Here is a 21,781-nt window from a genome sequence, read left to right as displayed (position 1 = left end):
TCCACGCTGCAAATTTTACCACAAACTATCAATATTAACTATTCATTGTATGGCTGCATGCATGATTGATTCCGTCAGCATTTTATGTGAGTGGATATATAATACAACTAGTTAATGGCTGCAAGTCACTTCGTAGAGTATAGCCTACCAAGAATTCAAGTACACAATGGCTCAGAGTCACTGGCAAATAATATGTTTTGCTGTCTATTGTGTGATATTACTAACAGTCAAGTTTCAAGTTACTGCAGGCAGTGACGATATATTTCAATATATACCTGGAGTGGTACCAGATGAATTCACTCTAGGACAGCATTATCCATCAAGGAATGAAACTGAAGAGTGCCGTCCGATACGTGTCAGAATTGAAAGAAATTCTAATTTATTCCATTCCAATTTAGTTCTAAATACGAACAGTGGTATCGATTTTTCCATCTCTGATGCAAGAATAATGACGTCTAGATTGCAGACACGTCTCAACCATCTTGCACTCAGTTACATGGAGGAGTTTGGATTGAAGATCACCGTGCTCAGAGCTTGGGTGGAGTACAGCGAAGTCGATGGATTGGACGATCCCTACTCACTACACTATGAAGGTACATTCCTAATTATAATTATAATTATTATGATCATTATTGTATGAGAATCTTTCTCTGTGGTTGAGTTACTCTGTACTGTACCAGATTGCCTCAGTATAAATATTAATCGTTCTGAACTTGGAGAGCACCTCCCTGTCCAAAGATTATAGGCGTTGGCTTAAGTTGATATGTTGAAAATGGTTCTGTATTCGTTGTTCTCACCGAGTTGTGGCTATAGGAAATTGTCGCTACTTCATTGTTTGTATAATTACATTAACAGAGTTCTGTTCTAGCGCTAATATCCGTTTACACCTTTCAATAGTACAGTTGCAATATACCTGTGAGGTGCATGTGAGCTGCATGTGACGTGCATGTGTAGTGCTTGATGTGCAAACAAGGTTGCAATGCATCACACCATTTACCTGACACTGTCGCTAAGTGAAGCTCTGAATGCATCCACATGTGCCTAATCATGGCCTCGTATCCCTAGAGTAATATCCATATTTGTACAAATCCTCTCACTGTACTGCCGTATACACTGAGCCCACAGGAGACAGAATACTGACCATACATACAGCTGACAATTTTGAATGAAACTCGATATGCTTGATCGGTTACGCTTCATTGAGAGCCTTGCTCGTACATAGCTTGTATGTTTACATGCATGCAACCTTTTCTAGCTTCATTGTAGGATATATTATAGTGCTATAGCCAATATTATGAGAATACAAACACGTATATTCATGTTCTCTTGCCACCTGCTTATTGTTCTCTGCTTAAAGGCTTCCAATGAAACAATTAGTGTGCTTCCTGTCATTTTGTTGCTTAATTTGCATGCAAGTCAACGACATTTATTTGGACATAGTATAGTGCCTGTACACAACTGACCACCTGTATGACTTATTTTAGGAATAGCAAACGCTAGCTTGCTAAATTTGTCTACACACTGATATCATGTGTGCCTTTATCATGTGTGCCTTTGTGGCGATGGCATTTTTTACCCTTAAGTATAACAGTTGATTAGTGCATCTTTGTAATTCTCTATATTAGAGACAGGACTCTAACTGACCAATTAATCCCATGGTCAACTAGCACGCCTGGAAGGGATGCTAGTCCAACAACATCTTGTTAAACTACAAGCTAAGCTTGTAATTTTGTTGTAGATACCTTGTTCACTTACAAGCCTGGACGTGGGCATATTCGAACATAACGGGATTGATTTAATCGAACGACAGTAATTGCAACTCCATATTTAAATAGTCATAGCCACGAAGTCAGTGACATTTATTATACATATGCCACCAACCATTGAAGACATCCCCATTTCTTGTACTATAGCTAGGTTAGCTAAACGTTGTGATGGACTTTGTATACTTGTATACGGTAGTTATACAATTTTAGTTAGCGCTTGAATTAACCAAATTTATTGTTGTTGTGTAGACTCCCTGCCAAAGCATGCCTTACAATGTGTGCCTACAATGTGTGCCTACAATGCATTCTTTTACCAAAGCAACTTTTGAAAGGTTTCCCACTTGAGTTAGAAATGCTGTCTTATTAAATTTTAGGAGCGAGTTGGATTATTTTTTTGCATTATTGTGGGTAGGAGGACATACCTGGTTGATCATCTCTCTTCAAAGGTTATTAGGTTGTTGTATCTTGTCAATTGTGGTTCAAACTTATCTGCACTGTTGCTAAGAAACCATACGAAGTAGCTATCAGTATAGGAAGTATTGACAAAACAAGACTAAGATGATGATGACTGGTAACTCCCGGCTACCATACACGGTGGCCATGTTTGCATTTAGTGCAGCTTGCTATTATAATTGTTGGTGGTCCACGGTGATGTTGCTCGTGCACAAAGAAATTAAATTTAAACAAGATAACTTTTGTAGCTTCATAAACTTACTGTGGTTATGCGAGTGAGAACACTTAATTATAGTCTATAATCATTATTACCAATAGTGTCTCTGGATTGCAGACATCTTGTAGAGCCACTATTGTTAAGTTATCTGGTTAGTGATGATGAAGGCCATATTTGACTGATTGTACATCTAAACATTGTCTATTCTGCTTAGGCAGCAGCAGCTGTCTCCACAGCTAGGTACCGTGCCAACTGCATGCTCATATATGGCGTGTAGTGCATGTAGATTGAGCATACAGTGTACATGCAAGTGTTGATTAAACCACACTGATGATTACGTAGGCATGACTACAGCGATAACAAACATGCCTAATCCCATAATCATACTAATATATTTTGAGTGGGTTGTTGAGTGGGTGTTGTAGGTTGTTCTGTAACTTCTTATTTGTAAGCTTTTAATTACTTGTGGTATAATCTCGAGGTGTAAACAAAAGTAAATATGGTTCGTTTCTTGCTCAGAGTTGGAATAATCATTTAGGCATGGTAAATGAAACTTGTACCTAGGAAGTCACCAGCTTCCATTAATGATTGTTACCTAGTAACCACCATGCATTAGGTGGGCATGCTTAGACATGGAGCTCATAGCTTCCAAAACATAAATTTGCCAATAGTTACACCTTCCTAGAAACAACTGCTGCCCCACTTTAATTTTATACACAGCTGTATACAGTTATGCATGCAACTCTCTCCGCAGCATAAAATAGACATATAGACGGAGTCCACTAAGCACACTACAGAGGTGTTACAAATGCTATCTACTAGGAATTTTGATGTGCATAATGTTTGTTATGGTTGCTAGGGGTAGGGCACTCAAAATTGAATATCCACCTATCAATTCACATCTCTGTTGTGTGTAATTAGTTCCGAGAGTGTTCTATTTTTAACATCAAAAAAGTAAATTTGAAGAGTGTACTTGTATACGTACATAGTTGTCATGAGTGATGTAATGTACATACGTACATGTATGGCACATGCATTTGTTTGCCAATCACTAACAGAGACAATAAAAACATCGTTTTGTTCTGTCTAATGTTTCAAGTGTTACCAGGCGCATTGTGTAGCGTGTGTGCTCATTAGTCTGAGCTCTGCTGTATGCCAATAATATTTAGTTACAAAAACGGTTGCATAAGTTGACTTGTGTCGTGTTGTGCCCACCATTGCAGGTCGTACAGTGAGAGTACAAGTGAGACCTGACCACTTCCCCCGTCTCCTCCAGCTAGCGGTGACAGCTGGCTTTGACTGGGTATTCTATGCAGCCGAGGATTTTGTCAGAATGAGCGTTATTCCTGACGGTGAGCTAATACTAATGAGGTCATCTTGTTTTTGCATGATTATTCACTCTTAATGCTTGTACTGGTGCATCGTGTTTTGACTCAATATTAGATTGATTACTTGTTATTAATTTAATTACGGACACAAGGTCCTTTGTTAGCTGATAGAAATCAGTTGCCACGGTGAAGTGTTTTCTGAGTGGGCGTATAAGCAAACAGAAAGGGTATTGATACCTTGTTTAGACATTTAAGCCACTTGTCATAATATTATTGTGACCCCCTGACCCTTTAGTACAGATAAGCAATATGGCGTTGGGTAATTTGGTGGGATCTATGTAGAGTAGACTACTGCAGACTGATTTTGTCTTGCCAGGCTTAAACACTTTCCAGTTACTTTGCAGCTACAGGCTAGGCTTGTTCAGGTACATCAATGTTGGCACTCTTGATGTAGTGATTCTATGACCTCTGTATTCAACAGCAAATATCAAAGAAGTGATTTAATCAACTTGTCCATGACATGCATACTTCCAAATAATCATTCTCATGAAAAGGATTTCTTGAAAATCAATCGCACACACTTCTTTTGATGTGCAGTTTTGTGCCCTTTAATGGTGGTCATATATTCACACATAGTAACAGTGGAGGCTGTCCACTTTTAACAGCCATACAAGTGCTTGATTTGGTTTATAACGTGTGGGTGATAGGTTTGCAGACACAGCTATTTGTTAGAGTGCTTACTGGATTTATGGCTAGCAGCCACCAAGCAAACATTGACACTATAGGAACGTGTTTATGCCATGTTTGATTGCAAATAAGAAGCTACAGCTTATTAATTATGGTCTAGCCACACAAAAGGCACTTTGCTGTTACATAGGAAATATTGATATGATACGATGTAGTATAAATAATTTCCTAACAAAGAGAAGTTGAGATTCAATAGAGAGAGACTCAACAGCCAGCTGTCTCTGACTGTCTGTAAATTATGCTTACTTACTACATACTACGTACTTGCTTACAACTGGTTTTGATGACCATTCCCCAAGTGTGTAGTACTATACTGCTCTTTGCAGAGAAAATATCTTAATCTCTTCTTTGCAGAACCTCGTATTGAATATATTTTATTCCACACTCTGCAGTTTGCGATGCCAACCTGGACATGGTGTTCATGCTTGACCAGTCAGGGAGCGTGGGCGTGAGTAATCACTATGTTGCTCTGCAGTTTCTCAAAGACGTCGTCACTTTCTACAGCATCTCAAACAACTCCACTCAGGTACATACATGCAGGCACAGTATGCTCCGCCTAGGCTAGTGCCTGATGTATAAATCATCAATACTCTAAGAATTTATAATCCACTGAGAACATGCATTAAATAGTTGTCGTGAAAATGAACTTTACGTTTCTTACAATAGCATTAATGTATAAACTGCACAAAGGTATAGAGAGTTGCTACAACGTGTTTATTATGGCTGCTTTCTTTTGAAGGTTGGACTTATAACGTTTTCCTCTGGAGCCACGGTCCAGTTCCAGTTGAATGAGCACACGGACGTCACTTCACTGCAGAATGCACTAGATGAAGTTATCTACAAAGGTGAAATAAATTCTCTAAATTAAATAGTGTATACTTGAAATTGATATGATTACTTCAATGTTGTAATTCTGCAGGAGGTTGGACCACCACTGCACTGGCACTTCTGCTGGCTCAGCAAGTACTTAACCCCTCTTTAGGATACGGAGCACGACCTCTGACCTCTGGCGTACCGAGAATAGCAGTTCTGATAACTGATGGGCGCTCAAACATCTACTCCATCAGAAACATCGCCCCCTCCCTCAGAAACTCCGGAGTTCAGGTAATAAATGGTGCATCTTTAATAATGGCTGCTCTTTGATGGCTCTATAATTATAAGTTGGTGAGATCATGCAAGGATTACTTACGGGCCTAATTTTTGCAAGTCTAACATTTCTTTCTCGTCCTGCAGGTTTATGCCGTGGGTATTGGTAACATCTACCTGGATGAGCTACGGTTCATTGCCAGTGACCCTGACATCGATCACGTGTTTGTACTGAATTCTTTCAACGATGCTCCCAAATTTGTGGACTTTCTCAGCTTCACAGCTTGTGACAGTGAGTGCAGCGATTGAAGTATCCCTGTGTACAATGAGTTGTACTTTCATTGTGCAGTATACATTGTCTAGAGCATCCCATGCACGCATTTCCTTTCTGCCACAATCATAATAAATATTGCCTAGGTAACAAAAGATCAAACAGTCATATATAGTGTAGTGCCACTACATTAAGAATGACTGTGCTGACATGCAATCTCCTTATTCAGCTCTAACGTTGGAAAAGTTGCCATAATGACATAACACCTAACCTTTTCCCAGCATGTGTGTGAGTGTTTATATGGCGTCCTTGCAGCCCCGGCTATAGTGACCCCTGGAGAGAACACCACCACTGAAGTGGAGGAGGATGGGTTCCGATTCTTCCAGTCCGAGTGTCCTGCATTCTCCATGACGATAATGATCGAGCAGATAGACCTGGTGGGTACCTGCAGTTTGTACGCCTCCACCTCAGTCCAGAACCCAGGTACGCTACTCAGTTACTATAACTATACACACTGTACTGTCCTATACTGGCTCTTCATGATATTCTACCTTATTGTCTCGTACGTAGTCATGCTAATACGTCTGTAATTTGATTGGCTACAGGACCGCTAAGTCCCCACAGTGTGGTTGTCAACGAAGACCACAGCAACAGAAAGAGATCGATCCATCTGCAACGTTCAGGCCTCAACAGAGTGAGCTAACTTTAATATAATATTAGAATGTGTAGTTCAATTACTTGTACGTACATTTCCTCTAGCTAGTTAATTATAATTTTGTTTACACTTGTTTACATGTTGTGGTGCCGGTTGGTGGTCACTACGGTAAACACTGCTATTTAAATTTCAAGGGGTGATGCTAAGAAGCATTTAAACTGAACTTTAATGTGCGCTATTTGTTTGCTATTTTAACACTCTTGCGAGCTTCTGCTGTTGATAGCTGGACCCCATTTTTGGGTTTGCTTATGCATTAATGATTCTCCATGCAAAGGAGTGGAATCTTTTGAAGCCGCCTCTTATGAAATAACTTAGTATTGCTATGGGTTATGATTGCTTTGCATAAAAAGGGTGTTTTATATTAAACTTCCTCCGACCTTCGCTGTTACCGTTGGTGACCTCAATCGAGGTTTGTTTGTAGTCATAATATGCACATGTATATATACGTTTGCCCTAACCCATGCAATAGCTCTTCCTATTGAGCAAGCTATAGGATATCCTTAGTTGGTACAACACGTATGTATGTGTGTACGTGATTGCATGGGGAAGTTTAGTTGGTACAACACGTATGCATGTGTGTACGTGCATGCATGGGGAAGTAAGGATGTTGTGTCTAAACACCACATTGTGTAGTACCTCACCACCAAACAGTGTGTTTAGTTCAATCAAATGTGTGATGTTGCACGTTGCCTATCATAGTATCTATATAATTATAGATCACCTTCCCCCATATTTTGTGTTTCCATGTTTGCAGTGTTAGAGCAAACACACTCACTCATTAGTCCACCACCCACACCACCCACACCACCCACTCGATCTTCCTACCCACTATTGTACTGTGTAGTTTGACCATAGATGGGAATATTGAATAACAACACCTTATCTCTGCAGTTTATCTATTGGTCTGTGAAAGGTGTGGATCCTCGCAATGTGTTCAGCGTGATTATCTGGGACATGATCTTCCCTGAGGACTCGTACACTGTTGCCATAGCAGCAGGGGTGGGTGGAGCCACTGTATTTAATCTCAACAATGCTCTCAGAGTGACCAATGTTACGTAAGTACACACTTTTGCCATATTCTGTTTGTAAACTTTAGACAGCTATAATTTGGGTTTGGAGGGTCTAATTTCAACTTTTTAATGATTTTCTGGTAGCTCAAAGTGAGCTCTTTCAGATGGCATATTAAAATCAATGGTCATTTTCGAGGCCATTTTCGACAAAAAAGCGTGGGGGAAAAGTTCAAAATGGAGTCCGATTTAAAATATTGAGCTGAACATATCATCTGAAAGAGTTCTTTCTAAGCTTTCAGAAAATCAAAAAATTATTGAGATTGGACCAACGGTTCGCAAGTTATTTTTGTTCAAAGAGGTGGGCCTATTTTGATAGATACGTAGCTATACTAATGATGTGTTTTGATCGTGTTTCTCTACTGTTGCGGTGTTAGAACAACTTTACTTGTCATTTCTTTTATTCCACTTCCAGATTCACATACTCCATTCAATCTGGTGATAACTCAGGCCTGTTCGCTATCGCCCCAGCAACAGGGAGCATTGTCACAGCAGTACCACTCGACAATAGCGTCCACACACAATTCACGCTCGTAATTGTAGCACAAAATGCCAACTTTTCGTGCCACAGAGGAAGAGTTGTAATACAAGTGATAGTCACAAATAATCGAATCGAATTTCCATCTCTTCCGGAAGTTTTTATACTAGAGACTGCAAACGTAGGAGATGACGTTGCCCAGGTTATGGTAACGGGTGGAGACAACACTGTTAGGTATTCTATTATACATGGCAACGTTGGAAATGTATTTACTATCAATGCTGAAAGTGGTCTCATAGAATTATCGAGACCTGTTGATTTTGAAGACATTGATAGATACTCTCTAACTATTCGAGCTATTCAAACCTCAACAGGTGGGATAGCGAGAACCGTTCAAATTGTAAATATCCGAGATGTAAACGAGCTACCTTTTTTCATCACCGAGTGTGCCGTTTTGAACAGCTGTGTTTTCAACGTAAGTGAAGTGGCTGCTTCTAATACACAAATAACTACCATAGTTGCGGGTGATCCTGATAGACCTGGTACCCTGAATGGAGATTTAGTTTTCAGTATCGAAGGAAATGTCCCATTCCAATTAATCCAGACGGGACGAACTGCTGAGATTGCAACTAGTTCAAACCTACCCAGTGACGTATCCAGTTTCACTTTCAATTTGGTTGTGAGAGATGTAGACAATTCAATTAGGACGACCATCATGATTACGGTACAGGACGTCAACAATAATCCACCTGTGTTCGTTAATTTCCCGCCTATAGTACAGGTAGAAGAATCACTTGGTATAGGATCGTTCATCATACGGTTTATGGCTTTGGACTCGGATATGGGTACGAACGCAGAAATTACATACTCCATTTCATCGAATATGGTATTGCCATTCTCTATCGCCCCTGACAATGGCACACTAGTTGTATCTGGAGATTTAGATTTCGAAGACTTGAATTTATATTTGTTCAATGTAACAGCAAGCAATCCAGATGGTGTACATACGTCCATGGAAACTTCGATATTACTTATCGACGTGAACGACAATCCACCGATATTTGAAAGAGATGTGTACAATGGTACCGTAGTAGAACATGCCGACGGAGGAGTTGCCATAGTTACGGTATCAGCGTCTGATGCAGATTCAGGACAGAACTCACAATTAGAATACAGTATTATTTCCGGAAATTTCGGAAATGCTTTCACAATAAACTCTCTACCATCAAATACTGCAATTATAAATGTTTCTCCTGGCGCAGATATAAACAGAGAAGAAATTGTACAGTTCAATTTGGTAGTGATGGCCACTGATGGAGGTTCGCCACAATTGTCGAGCACAGCACGAGTACTGATCACAGTGACTGATATCAATGATAATCCTCCTAACTTCCTGCCAGAGATTTACATTGTGGACATCCAAGAAACCGAAGTACCAATATTCGATATTGTCCAGGTCTTTGTTTTTGATCTGGACGAACCTTCCACTCCAAATACTCAAGTTGATTTCGATATTACCGACGGGAACATTGGAAATGTGTTCTTCCTCGACAAAATTGACGAGAACAGAGCTACTCTTCAGCTGATTAGTGAGATCAGTTTCGAGACCCAACCCACCTACACGCTCACGCTCACTGCTACAGATAGAGGGACTGACCCGGGCCCTCAATTGAGCACGGCAACTGTCATTATTAACGTTCAAAATGTAATCACTTCTCCCCCTGTGGTTGTCTCTGGAAACCTGACTATTAACATTTCGGACAGCACAGATGTTGGAACACCCATAGCCGTTATCAACGCCACAGATGCAGACGGTGATGAGATCATGTTTATAATAGTTTCCGTGGAAGCAGAAGGTGTGGGGGGTACCGCAGCACTGGAGGTATTCAGTATTGACGAAAATGGAGTCGTTCGATTGGACCAAAGCCTTGAGGCAGCAATAAGCACTCAGTTTGAGGTTACAATTGAAGTAACTGACGGTATCCTACGAACTACTACTGTTTTAATCGTTATGGTTGTCAATGGCAATCGTTTTCCACCGAATATTACGACATTAGATTTCTCTCTATCAGAGGAACTGCCTATTGGGACGTTTATCGGTACTGTACAAGCTACAGACATTGATGCCAGTCCTACTGAAACTATCACCTTCTCTCTACAAGGGTCCGGAAGATTTGTCTCAATTGAAAGTGAAACTGGAATTTTGCGTACATCTGAAGTTTTAGACAGAGAAAGTTTGGTACAAAGTGGACTTTTCCTCCCTGAAAATAACTCGAGCGAGAGAATAACAATCAGCGCAACTGATAACGGAATACCAAGATTGTCCTCTACAGCTCAGGTTACCATAACGCTTATCGATATCAACGACAATGCTCCTTCCTTTATGAGATCTAATAATACCGTGGGAGAAGTTATTGAGAGGAATACAGACAATACATTTGTTCTAAATGCCAGCGCTTCTGATCCTGATCTCGGACAAAACGGTGCAGTGTCTTATTTACTCGAAGTCATCAATTTAACAGCTGGTGCCACTCCACCTTTTGTTATTTCTAACAATGGCATTGTTACGGCAACCATGCCTCTTGATAGGGAAGAGAGAGAGTCCTACTCTGTTCTTATCCGTGCCAGCGATAGTGGAGCATCCCCCCTCTCAACCGTGCTCGTAGTTCAAATCAGAGTTCTGGACGTTAACGATAATCCTCCGATTTTCAGCCAGACTGTCTACAGTATCAATGTTCTTGAGACAACAGTTCCGCCCGAGGTACTACTACAAGTTTTCGCTTTTGATATCGACTCTGGACCGCGAAGTGAAATCGATTACTCAATTCTGACTCCACCAAATTCCGATATATTTTCAATAAGTAGCTTTGGTGAGATTACCCTCATAGGCAATCTTGATTTCGAAACTATACCGCTACATGTCCTAACCATCAACGCTCAAGATCGTGGCACACCACCAATGTCCGCTATTGCCACGGTGAATATTAACGTCGAGAACGTTGACGAGACACCACCGTTCTTCCCCATTCCTTGCAGTCGATCTATTTCTGAGAATTTCTCGCCCGGAAGTCCGGTTACAAACTGTATAGCCATTGACAGAGATGACACTATGAATAATCAGGCAACCAGGGTAGCGCAGTACGAACTCCTGGACGGTAATACGGGCGGAGTATTTGAAATAAGCGATGTTGGGACCATTACACTTATTGCCGGTTTAGATCGTGAGGATATTGATTTTTATTCCATTCGAGTAAGAGCTACAGATCGTGTTGGACTCAGTATGGACACTTTTCTAAATATAACAGTACTGGACGTTAATGACAATTCTCCAGTAATATCGAATTTACCCGGTGCCGTGACGATACCTGTTGCTAGGATACAATCACAGATCAGAGAAGTATTTACAGTAAACGCAACTGATGCAGATATTGGACTAAATGCAGAACTTGTATATTCTTTTGGCCCCATCTTTCAAGACCCTCAGGACCTGGTTACCAACATCACCGTGATAGTTGCCGATAGCAGCAACGACCCCTTCAACACAACAAGGGATTTAACTATCAACTTTGATGAAATGTGCTCTCTGCAACAATATAGTATCAACTCTACTAATGGAGTGATCACCAGCGATCTTCTGTGCAGTGTGGAAGCCACGCCCCTAGTAGCGGCTGTAAACATCAACACCGATTTTACTCTGTCTTGTCCAATTATCAGAAATATCCCCGTTACCTACACATGGTTACACAACGGGACAGCTGTCCTCGGCCCAAATATGTTGTCTGGAAGTGCTGGAGAATTGTCCATTAGCTCTGCAAGGTTTCAAGATGCTGGTGAGTACAGCTGCAGGGCTGCCTCCGCCATTGGAAGCTTGTTGAGCATGCCAGCCATTGTTTCTATACAAGGTGAGTATATATTTTATTCATTGTACACAGTTTGATACTTGCATGTAGCCTCATACGTAGATCCTGTAGTGATATTATACCCTATAGAGTATTATAATTTATGTACAGTACTTTTCAGTAATAATTATACGTACAACTTATTGTAAAATGCATGAAATTGTTCCAGTATAGAAGTAGTACAAAATGTGTTGCATGCATGATTGTGCACTAAACTATGTATTTGTTCTGCTTCAGTCCCTGCCACCATCACCATCCCTCCAATGGATGCCAGGGACATTGAAGTGGGCAGGACAGTCAGCTTCAGATGCTTCACAGCTGGCTTACCCACACCCACCGTCACATGGAGCAGGTATGTAATATCCGTACCTTCATATTACTGACTACGTACATTATTTCTGTGCGCTGTAAACCATGCATGTATAGTAAGTACATGCACATATATAGGTTGCTAGAGGACTCTATGCATGCATTAAGCTATTGCTACTTTTGTATCAGTTGTATGATTTATGCATGCATGCATGTACCTGATGATAATTATAATGGCACTGTTTCTTCTGTTCCCTGCAGAGTGAACCAAGATGGTAGTTTGAGCATCTTGAATATGAGCTCTCGTATTCTGCCCACTAATCCATTCCTCACCATCGCTGACGTTCAGAGCGCTGACGCTGGAACTTACGTCTGTACGGCCAGCAACCCTGCCGGTGAATCCGCGGCAACCTTTCAACTCATTGTTTTCTCCCAATCAAACGTTGTGTTCATGCCTTTGATGTCCTTCTCGATGCCCAGTAGAATGCGGAGTTGCCACGCGCTGAACACCACAGCGTTCGAGGTACGGAGTGGAGTACTCTTTCAGCTGCCATAACTTAAATTCCGTGGATTCAATTTCAACGATTTTATGATCTTCTGAAAGCTTAGAAAGAGACGTTTCAAATGGTGTAATCAAAATTCAGATAAAATGATTTTCCAATTTGGCGATACCATGGCCCAAGGCCGAAAAATGACAAATTAAGGCCCCGACAAAATTTTGAATTTAAACACATCATTTGAAAGATATTTTTGTTAGCTTTCAGAAAATCATAAACATTTTGACATTGGATCAACGGTGCTAAAGTTATGGCTGTTGAAAGATGTTCAATTACCCTCTGTTATGTTTACAAATCATTCCTTTTCACACGCATGCACAGAATGTCATGATGGACATCACGGCTGTACGCACACTCGTAACTAGTCTAGATGGTGATGACCTCTGTACCCAGACTGCTTGCAGCCCCTCTCCCTGTCGTAATGATGGGTCATGTGACCTGGTTGCTAACGACCCCACTGGACTAGGGTACACTTGTTCGTGTTCTATAGGCTACACTGGAGGCAACTGCGAGGTTGACATTGACGAGTGCAGAGAAGGTACGTGCCGAGTAGCTACACATACGTATATATAATTAGAAACATTAATAAAATGATCAAAAGTGTTAAAGATTTCGATCCAAATCCAATATAATATTGCAGAGATTGTATGGTACTCCCTCCCTCTCTCTCCATGTAGCTCCGTGCCTCTCTGGTGGCAGCTGTACCAACACGGACGGCTCTTTCTCATGTGACTGCACCCCAGGGACCACTGGACACAGGTGTCAGTACACCACCGTCTGTGACACTACACCCTGCCCAGTCGATCAGCTGTGTATCACCACGGTAGCCAATGCCCAGGGCTTTGTGTGTGGGGAACAGACTAGCGATGGGGTAGTGGTTACTCTTGGTAACGCAAACGCTGGGATGTTGGATGATCAAGTGAACAGTTTGAGAGAGATTCAACAGGTGAGATACAATGTTGGATTGTTTCATAACTCATAACTGCATGGAGCAGTTTAGATTGTCAATTTAATTAAGGATGCGTTGTAGCCCTTTTAGAATGCTTTCAGTCCGTTAACTAAAGGCTATTGGACTTGTATTTTCTCGTTTGACTATACATAATTACGGATCCTTTACAGGACAATGCAATCACCCAGCGAAGGAAGAGACAGATTGCTGACAATACTGTTGACCTGGATGACTTCGTCACTGTCTGTGAAGCTCGCTTCATGACTACCAAGGATGGGCGTTACCTACTGAGGTGGGTGTGTCCTGAGGGGGTGGAGTCACCAACAGGAAGTGATCTGGACGATATCTGCAACATACTTTTCACTAGTGGACTGGTAGCATCTTGTGAGACTCCGAATGGATTGAATCAAACAAACTCAATCCAACAATTACCACCCACAAAGTAAGTATCTTTTGGACGGCTATAATTTGGGTTTGGATGGTCCAATTTCAACTGTTCAATGATTTTCTGGTAGCTCAAAGTCAGCTCTTTTAGATTGCATATTAAAATCAAAGGTCATTTTTTGAGGCAATTTTCGACAAAAAAAGCGTGGGCTATAGGTGGGGTAAAAGTTCAAAATGGATTCCGATTTAAAATATTGAGCTGAACATATCATCTGAAAGAGCTCTTTCTAAGCTTTCAGAAAATCCAAAAATTTTTGAGATTAGACCAACGGTACGCAAGTTATTTTCGTTCCAAGAGTTGCTATCTCAAACCTTGGTGATTTTCCGAAGTGGTTCTGATACGTACATTCATGTATCCGTTATTGTAATTACACTGGCTGGTTGGATTGAAGTGGTTGATTAAATTTCTCTCCCATACACAGTGTGTTGATATCCTTCATCCTGGTGATGGATGGTAGCCCTCTCTCTGGTAGAGAGGCCATTGCCCTGCTTACTAGGACAGGGGCTCTGGAAAAGCTGAGAGCACAGGGCTATCAGGCCGTCAACTTCACTGCAGCTGTGCCCTTCAATGAGCCAGTGTTGTCAGGTATGTGTGTAGTCATGACAACTAGTGCAGAGCTTTCAATTGCATACAATGTATCGAGCATTTATCAATACGAAACTGCATGTGCAGTAATAAGAAGTTACATTACAATCTTCCCTGCACCATGCACATGCAGTGACTGAGGGCATTATTGTTGGGGTTGCTGTGGCGATCATCGTGGCAGTGTTCACAGCTGCTCTCATATTCTGCATTGTGGTGTGTGTGGTCAGACAAAGGAACTCAAAGAAGTAAGCCATTCTCTTGCAAGTACCACATTATAGAAAATGTGGTAGAAACTGATAAAGACTTAGCAAAAACAATAATTTTTATCTGCACACTGGATGTCTACAGTACAGTACGTCTATATCTGGCTGTAACAATCTCCAGCTATAGAATTGAGTGTGTCTGTTCCTTCCCTACAGGAAACTGTGTGTCCTGGACAACAGTCACTCACTGCACACCATCCACTCCCTCGACCACAGTCCACAAGAGGAGACATTCATCAACAGCTCCTACGTCAGCATAGACCACTCCCCCATCCAGCACAACTTCACCTTCACCAACGCCCACCACCCTCACACCACATCCAACAAACCACAAGAGACTGTATTCGATGATGATATTTACGGCCGACACTATATCCCCCCTCAACCCACCACCAAAGCTAGCACAGTGACAGAGAGTATAGATAGAGAGACTGCGAGTGAGCCGCTGTCTAATGGAGGGGCAAAGAGAAGAGGATCGTCTTTGAAGAGATCCTCAGCCATTTTCCACCGAGGAAGACAGCTCAGTTTGAAGAGACGGGCAGAATCACACGACAATTTGCTTAGCAATGAGGAGGATGGTCCTGATTATGATACGCTGGAGCCTGTCGTCATGGATACGCCATCAGAGGGTGCTCCTCAAGTTCCCAGCAAAGCATTGCACAGAGAAACAAGGTATGTACATTGGTGATTGTAGAACAGTAATCATATTCATGACCTCTTCAATCACTTATTGTGTACCATTGTTGATGTACCATTGTGTACCATTGTGTACCATTGTGTACCATTGTTGATGTACCATTGTGTACCATTGTGTACCATTGTTGATGTACCATTGTGTACCATTGTGTACCATTGTACACATTGGTTGATGTAACATTGGCATTGGTTAATGTACCATTGGTTGATGTACCATTGGTACCATGGTACATTGGTTGATGTAACATTGGTTGATGTACCATTGGTACCATGGTACATTGGTTGATGTACCATTGGTTGATGTACCATTGGTACCATGGTACATTGGTTGATGTACCATTGGTTGATGTACCATTGGTACCATGGTACATTGGTTGATGTACCATTGGTTGATGTACCATTGGTACCATGGTACATTGGTTGATGTACCATTGGTTGATATACCATTGGTACCATGGTACATTGGTTGATGTACCATTGTGTACCATTGTGTGCATTGTGCTCAGAGGAGGTATGACATGCGTGTCAAAGGAAATGTTTTAGACACACATTCCTTAGGTCAAAGTTCAATATAATAAGGAATGTGTGTTTAAGACACGCGGATGTCGTACCTCCTCTGCATTGTGCTACTGTACTTCATGGGCGTATGCACAAGGGTTAAGCATTGTGCTGAGCTTGCACTACATTTGTATTTGTAGATAGAAGAGTCAATTTGACAAAGGCTATTGCTAGTATCTGTCACTGACTCTTACCCCCCACAGAGCACCAGTTGCCAATTCCGAATCTGAGGAAGAGGCTATCTACGCTAACAATCAGCACACCCGACTTGGTGCCCATGGCAACGCTGGTCAGAGGTGGGAGTCGTACTGGCAGACACAGACACTGCTCAGATCACCACACCCATCACAGTAACGCCCACACCCACGTGCACTACAGCACAACTGAGCCTGCAGGGCACTAGTACTGGAACAATGCACCGACTGTATTTGACTAACATCATACGTTTTTTTAATGCTCATAATTTACTTACAAGTCAAAGTCTGTAATTCTTTACACATTGTGAAGTTCATAAATTTGTTCAATCAATAAATTTATTGAAAGTGTATAATGATTATTATACAAGATAACATAACCACATATTTGATACTGCACACACACAAATAATGCATGTAAAACAAAAGTATTGAACAGTGTTACACAGCACTAAAAATTACTCTAAAAGATAATAACAGAACCTTTCATGGACATGTACATAAAACCATCACTGTCCACAGCTACTCCAAAAGTTTGGTTAGTGATATGACCATTACCAAATGATGTGACAAACTGACCATCTTTAGTGAACACTGACACACGCTTGTTACCATCCTCAACAACATAAACTAAACCAGTGACACACACACCATAAGGGCGAGATAGATCTCCTTGTTCACTTCCTTTCTTTCCAATTGAGCGAATAAACCGACCATCCATAGTGAGCACTTGAACACGATTATTACCATAGTCAGTGACATACACCATTTGTTCATTGTCCACTGCAACATCCTCTGGGTGGTTAAAATGCTCATTACCAGCTCCATTTGAGCCAATCTGCTTGACTGGCTCCAGCTCCGTCGTCAACACTTGGACTCTGTGATTGTCTTGATCGCACACAAACACTTGATCACCAGCGACTGCTATCCCTTGAGGCCAGTTGAGTTCCTTTGGGCCCCTTCCCTTCGTCCCAAACTTCTTCAGTACATCTCCTTTTTTGTTGAACTTATACACACATTGTTTGATCCAGTCACAGACATAGACGTTGTCCTCCTTGTCTACTGCCACACCAGAGATACTCCCAAACCCATGCTTTGATTTGCTGATGCTTTGAATTTGATCTCCTTTCTTGTCAAACACCAAAACATTACTTTCACAGTCAGTTACAATCAGTTCTTCTGATGAGTTGAATGCCATATACCGAGGTTGCTTGATTCCTCTTATCACCCTCACTGGTTTGTCTAGCTTGGTGGGGGGTATTTTGATGAGCACAGAGAAGGGACTTCCTGGGATGGGCTGGTCGTCCACTGAGATCAGGAGGTGGTGTCGACCACGTACCCTAGGGGTGTACTCAACGCTGTACACTCCACCCCTCACAGGCACTGCATGTAGTTGTTGAGATGTATCATCAGATAGCGTTTTCAGTAGAACTTGTGGCTTGCCTCTTTTTAAACAGCAATAAAAAGTCAGTTTTGAACATTTGTCAACTTCAGCTGTTTTGATACCGTCTCCTTTCACAATCGGCTTTCCTGCATACACAATGACATTGTTCTCACACAACTTCTTGAGATCCTCACAAACAAACACTTCGACTCCAACATCATCTTTCTCCACTGGATCAGGATTGGCTGCTTCCTTCCCTCGCTTCACCACCTCGGCATCGATTCGACTCACCACCTGCTCTTGCATCGTAATCAGTTCTTCATCACTTGCATTCTCCAGTGTACGCTCTACAAAGTCAATCAAACTCTGAGCAGTGCCCAGGGACAGGTCTAGACCCTTCTCTTGAACCGTCAGCTTCTCCATCTTTGAATCAGCCAAAGCAGAAGATTCCCGTAAAACACGGACCTTGCATCGATCGAGTATATCGTGTAGCTTCTGGAACTTGGCATTCACTTGTCTCTCTGTCAGTTTTTTCTGGACCTGGATCTTCTGTTTAGTTCCTTTCACTTGATTCACAGCGGTGCTCAGATCAGGCAGTAGGTTCTTGAGTGGGGAGAGGTGCTCTGTCAGCTTTTTTCGAGTTGCAGGGGCGGCTTTCTTTACAAACTCGTAATTGTGTCCAGCGTGTTCAATAACGATACAGTCTCGACAGATGAGCTTGTCGCAATCAAAACAGAAAATCTTTTTTAGTTCCTCGTGATCTTCGCATTTTGGGGGTGGTGGGTTTTCGAATGTTAGTTCTTTCACTCCGCCCTGTTTGAGCTCGTCCAGAGTGGAGATGGCATGTCCGGCAAATACTCTCATATGTTTGTGGGAATCGACGCAACTATTGCATATAAAGTTCACACATTGTCGACAAAATGCGATTGCTTTTCCTCTAGAGCACATTTCACAGGTGGTCTCCAACTTGCCATGGGCTTTCTCCATCCTCGAGTGGAGTGCTTTCATCTGGTTGATGAAGAACGCAGTGGGCAGTCTGTCTGGGTTGTTGTCTGGTAATAGAATGGGCTCACGACAGTCGGGGCAGGGGAACGGCTGGTTGGGTTGGTAGCGACTGGAGAGTGTGAGGATGCATTGCTTGCAGTAGTAGTGACAACAAGGGAGCAGCTTTGGCTCCTGGTAGCGGTCATGACAGATGCCACAGGTCACCTCTTGCTCGAGTTCAGCAACAACTGGATCAGGTCCTTCGGCCATCGATAGATATTCCGTTTCAGATCTGGGGAATGCAATAGAAATGTCAAAATACAGGCTTAAACATTGAAACATTGATCTCATAGATCTAGATCTAACTAAGCTAGCTAGAGCTCTGCAGCTAATTGTAAAGCCTTACCTAGGCTACAATGAGAAGTGGTTTCCAGTAGAGACAACGAAGATACGTACCTGTAGCTGCATAGCATGCATGACCCTTGTACATGATACGCCCTAGTCTCATGAATCAGCCGCCGTTCCTTCCAAAGGAACGGCGGCTGATTCATGAGACTAGATACGCCCCATTACACAATGCTGAGATACTCCCACTTTTTATCAGTTTGCTCTACTGACGATCTTTACCTGTTAACCTCCACTAACATATTGGAAAAGGTCGTCATAACAAGGCTAGGCTGTTCATTCTTATTTGCTCTGAAATGCACTTCATAGTTATAAATTAAAATGGAGTACTGTACAGAATAACACATGGCTGCAAAAAGTTGTTCACATGCAATGTTAGTTAATAAGTGGTCGGGTCACTGTCTCTCGTATTGACTCAGTTTAGTCCTCAGCTCAGTAATGGTAGCGTTCTTTGTGGTGAGCATCTTCTTCATGTTCTGATACTGAGAGGTCGAGTTGAACTTGACCTCCAGCTCCTGCGAGGGACGGGGGTAATAGGCAGGACATTGTGCAAGCACAAATATACTACACTTTTTGAATTAAATGGGGGGGGGGGGATAAAGAACGGAGATACCAACTATTCTAGAATTAAGGGGAGTACAGCAAAATTAATAGTACAAGTACAGTACACATATAGCATGAACTTATGAATGTATGTAACATGTATAAAGCTATTCCTTACTTTCTTTGTCTGCTCTAGTTCAGCTTGTACCCTGAGGAGGTGTTGAGATATGGTAGCCAGCTCTTCTGAGTTGTCTACAGTCTGCACTGGCTGTGACGGTGTCTGAGGGCGCACAAAACAGCTAGTATTACCAGAAATTAGTGTGCTAGCCAGCGCCTACTTGAGGCTAGTTGTGTAAATTCACCCTGTACGTTACAAGTCATGCACATGCTACCCGGGTATACCTGTGATGATAGAGCAGTGGATAATCTGCTGACTTCCTGTCTGAGTGACTCCACCTCCTCTGAGTGCTGAGGAGGGTGGGGCTGACTGGCCAGGCTGGATTTCAGTTGGTCCTTCTCTGCCAGTGTACTAGATACCTGTCAGTGTGTGGGGGGGGGGCTGTTATCATCCTGCCAGAAGAGCTATGAGGTGGTAAATCCTCACCATTGCTTCCACTTGTCTTAGCCTCTCTTTGAGTGTCTTCTTATCATCCTCCAAACGCTTAATCTCCTGTAGAGACAGTAAAAGGCATTATAACAAACTAAGGTAGGTCGTAAAATTATTAATAGTGCTAAGAGAAGTGTCTACTTATTTAGTCCTTATGGGTAAGGCACAAAGACACCATATTAGTAGATTAGTAATAGCAGGCTAAAACAAAAGCTGCAACAACTTCACTCACAATCTGTAGTAGTCTATCTCCTCCGAGGCTGTTCATTGGCTCCAGCTGTGCGGGTTTGCGTGGGATGAATGGATGTGAGGGGGAGGTAGTCACATGAGCACGCTCCAGCCGAGCAACCTCATCCAACAGATCCCTACAGGGGCCGCCCGGACAATAAGAAGAGTAAATTTGAAAATGTTTTTTAGAGTTTACCAAAATTGCTGACTATAATTATTGTAGGATAAATTACTCACTTGTCCTCGATCTCAGCAATGTTGGCTTGTAGTTTGAGATGCCATTTCTCAGCTTGTTGGAACAGCTGTCTTAGTAGGAGGGCGTTAGTGTGGGAGGAGTTGAGGAGGTCAGAGTCCACGTCCGCCTTTAACACACCACACAGACTGTCCAGCATGTCTCGAACCTCGTCATCTAGATGAGAGCAACATATGATCATGACATGTGAAAACTTGTACTATACACGCTGATATAACTTGAATTCTGTGTGGATCTATACGTTTAGATGCGTCTCACTTGTGAGGGTAGTTTCAACCAATCGACTGTCAGCAAGGTCTTGGAAGGACGTCTTGATAGCGTCCAAACATTGTAACCTTTTAGACTTGGCAAACCTCAGGTAGTCAATGACATACTCCTCGTGATGGGAACTAAGGCCCAATGTACTGTTGTCAGCCTGAAGACATTTTTATTCGGTAAAAGTATTAAGTGTGCCATGTACATACACGATGTATGTGGTGTATATTGCATCCCACTGATAGATATAGATCTTAAAACTTACCATTCTGTTTTGACGGCTCTCTCCTGAGCTAGCTATATTACAGAGCTGCAAAGTATCGCCTTGCTTTTGGTGCAGAAAGTGGGCGGACCTTGCCATACAGTGCACTCAAATTAGAAACCAACCAACCAAAGGGTTACCAGCAGGCCAGTGGGTAAAGCATTCGATTGAAGAACAAAAGGTTGATAGTTCGATTCTTGCCAGTAGCACAAAAATTTTCAAATGATCATTGAAGTTGTAGGTTTATTTCCGTCCAGACTAACCTCAATGGACCCTC

General features: G+C 42.1%; 3 protein-coding genes across 3 annotated transcripts; 1 reads left to right on the top strand and 2 right to left on the bottom strand.

The window, feature by feature from the left end:
- The first annotated feature begins 51 nt into the window (after positions 1-51).
- LOC135343804 (protocadherin Fat 4-like) lies at positions 52-16,921 on the top strand. The gene is made up of 19 exons (XM_064540816.1): positions 52-593; positions 3,660-3,788; positions 4,904-5,037; positions 5,251-5,356; positions 5,431-5,615; positions 5,745-5,889; positions 6,184-6,351; positions 6,474-6,562; positions 7,475-7,638; positions 8,066-12,030; positions 12,265-12,379; positions 12,598-12,859; positions 13,215-13,431; positions 13,571-13,839; positions 14,013-14,284; positions 14,709-14,872; positions 15,006-15,117; positions 15,292-15,807; positions 16,593-16,921. The coding sequence occupies exons 1-19, from the start codon at positions 167-169 to the stop codon at positions 16,741-16,743; spliced, it is 7,590 nt and encodes a 2,529-aa protein (XP_064396886.1). The 5' UTR covers positions 52-166; the 3' UTR covers positions 16,744-16,921.
- Positions 16,899-19,472, bottom strand: LOC135343811 (E3 ubiquitin-protein ligase TRIM71-like). Its single transcript, XM_064540823.1, has 2 exons — positions 19,358-19,472; positions 16,899-19,243 (listed from the first exon to the last, which is right to left on the bottom strand). The coding sequence occupies exon 2, from the start codon at positions 19,219-19,221 to the stop codon at positions 17,047-17,049; it is 2,175 nt and encodes a 724-aa protein (XP_064396893.1). The 5' UTR covers positions 19,222-19,243; positions 19,358-19,472; the 3' UTR covers positions 16,899-17,046.
- Positions 19,473-19,617: 145 nt separating this feature from the next.
- LOC135344481 (leucine zipper transcription factor-like protein 1) lies at positions 19,618-21,666 on the bottom strand. Its single transcript, XM_064541695.1, has 8 exons — positions 21,508-21,666; positions 21,246-21,402; positions 20,972-21,143; positions 20,739-20,871; positions 20,504-20,569; positions 20,302-20,436; positions 20,078-20,179; positions 19,618-19,871 (listed from the first exon to the last, which is right to left on the bottom strand). The coding sequence occupies exons 1-8, from the start codon at positions 21,601-21,603 to the stop codon at positions 19,752-19,754; spliced, it is 981 nt and encodes a 326-aa protein (XP_064397765.1). The 5' UTR covers positions 21,604-21,666; the 3' UTR covers positions 19,618-19,751.
- Positions 21,667-21,781: the final 115 nt, after the last annotated feature.

The sequence above is a fragment of the Halichondria panicea genome, chromosome 11 (assembly GCF_963675165.1).
Source record: "Halichondria panicea chromosome 11, odHalPani1.1, whole genome shotgun sequence".
Taxonomy (NCBI): domain Eukaryota; kingdom Metazoa; phylum Porifera; class Demospongiae; order Suberitida; family Halichondriidae; genus Halichondria; species Halichondria panicea.
Note: the sequence above shows the minus strand (reverse complement) of the source record. Positions and strands in the feature narration are given on the sequence as shown.

Coding starts and splice junctions, on each gene's coding strand:
- LOC135343804 (XM_064540816.1), top strand. CDS start 167: ATGGCTCAGAGTCACTGGCAAATAATATGTTTTGCTGTCTATTGTGTG. Junction 5,616..5,744: donor TCAGAAACTCCGGAGTTCAG/GTAATAAATGGT, acceptor CTCGTCCTGCAG/GTTTATGCCGTGGGTATTGG. Junction 15,118..15,291: donor AGACAAAGGAACTCAAAGAA/GTAAGCCATTCT, acceptor CCTTCCCTACAG/GAAACTGTGTGTCCTGGACA.
- LOC135343811 (XM_064540823.1), bottom strand. CDS start 19,221: ATGGCCGAAGGACCTGATCCAGTTGTTGCTGAACTCGAGCAAGAGGTG.
- LOC135344481 (XM_064541695.1), bottom strand. CDS start 21,603: ATGGCAAGGTCCGCCCACTTTCTGCACCAAAAGCAAGGCGATACTTTG. Junction 20,570..20,738: donor GAGATAGACTACTACAGATT/GTGAGTGAAGTT, acceptor CTGTCTCTACAG/GAGATTAAGCGTTTGGAGGA. Junction 20,180..20,301: donor CCACTGCTCTATCATCACAG/GTATACCCGGGT, acceptor GTGCGCCCTCAG/ACACCGTCACAGCCAGTGCA.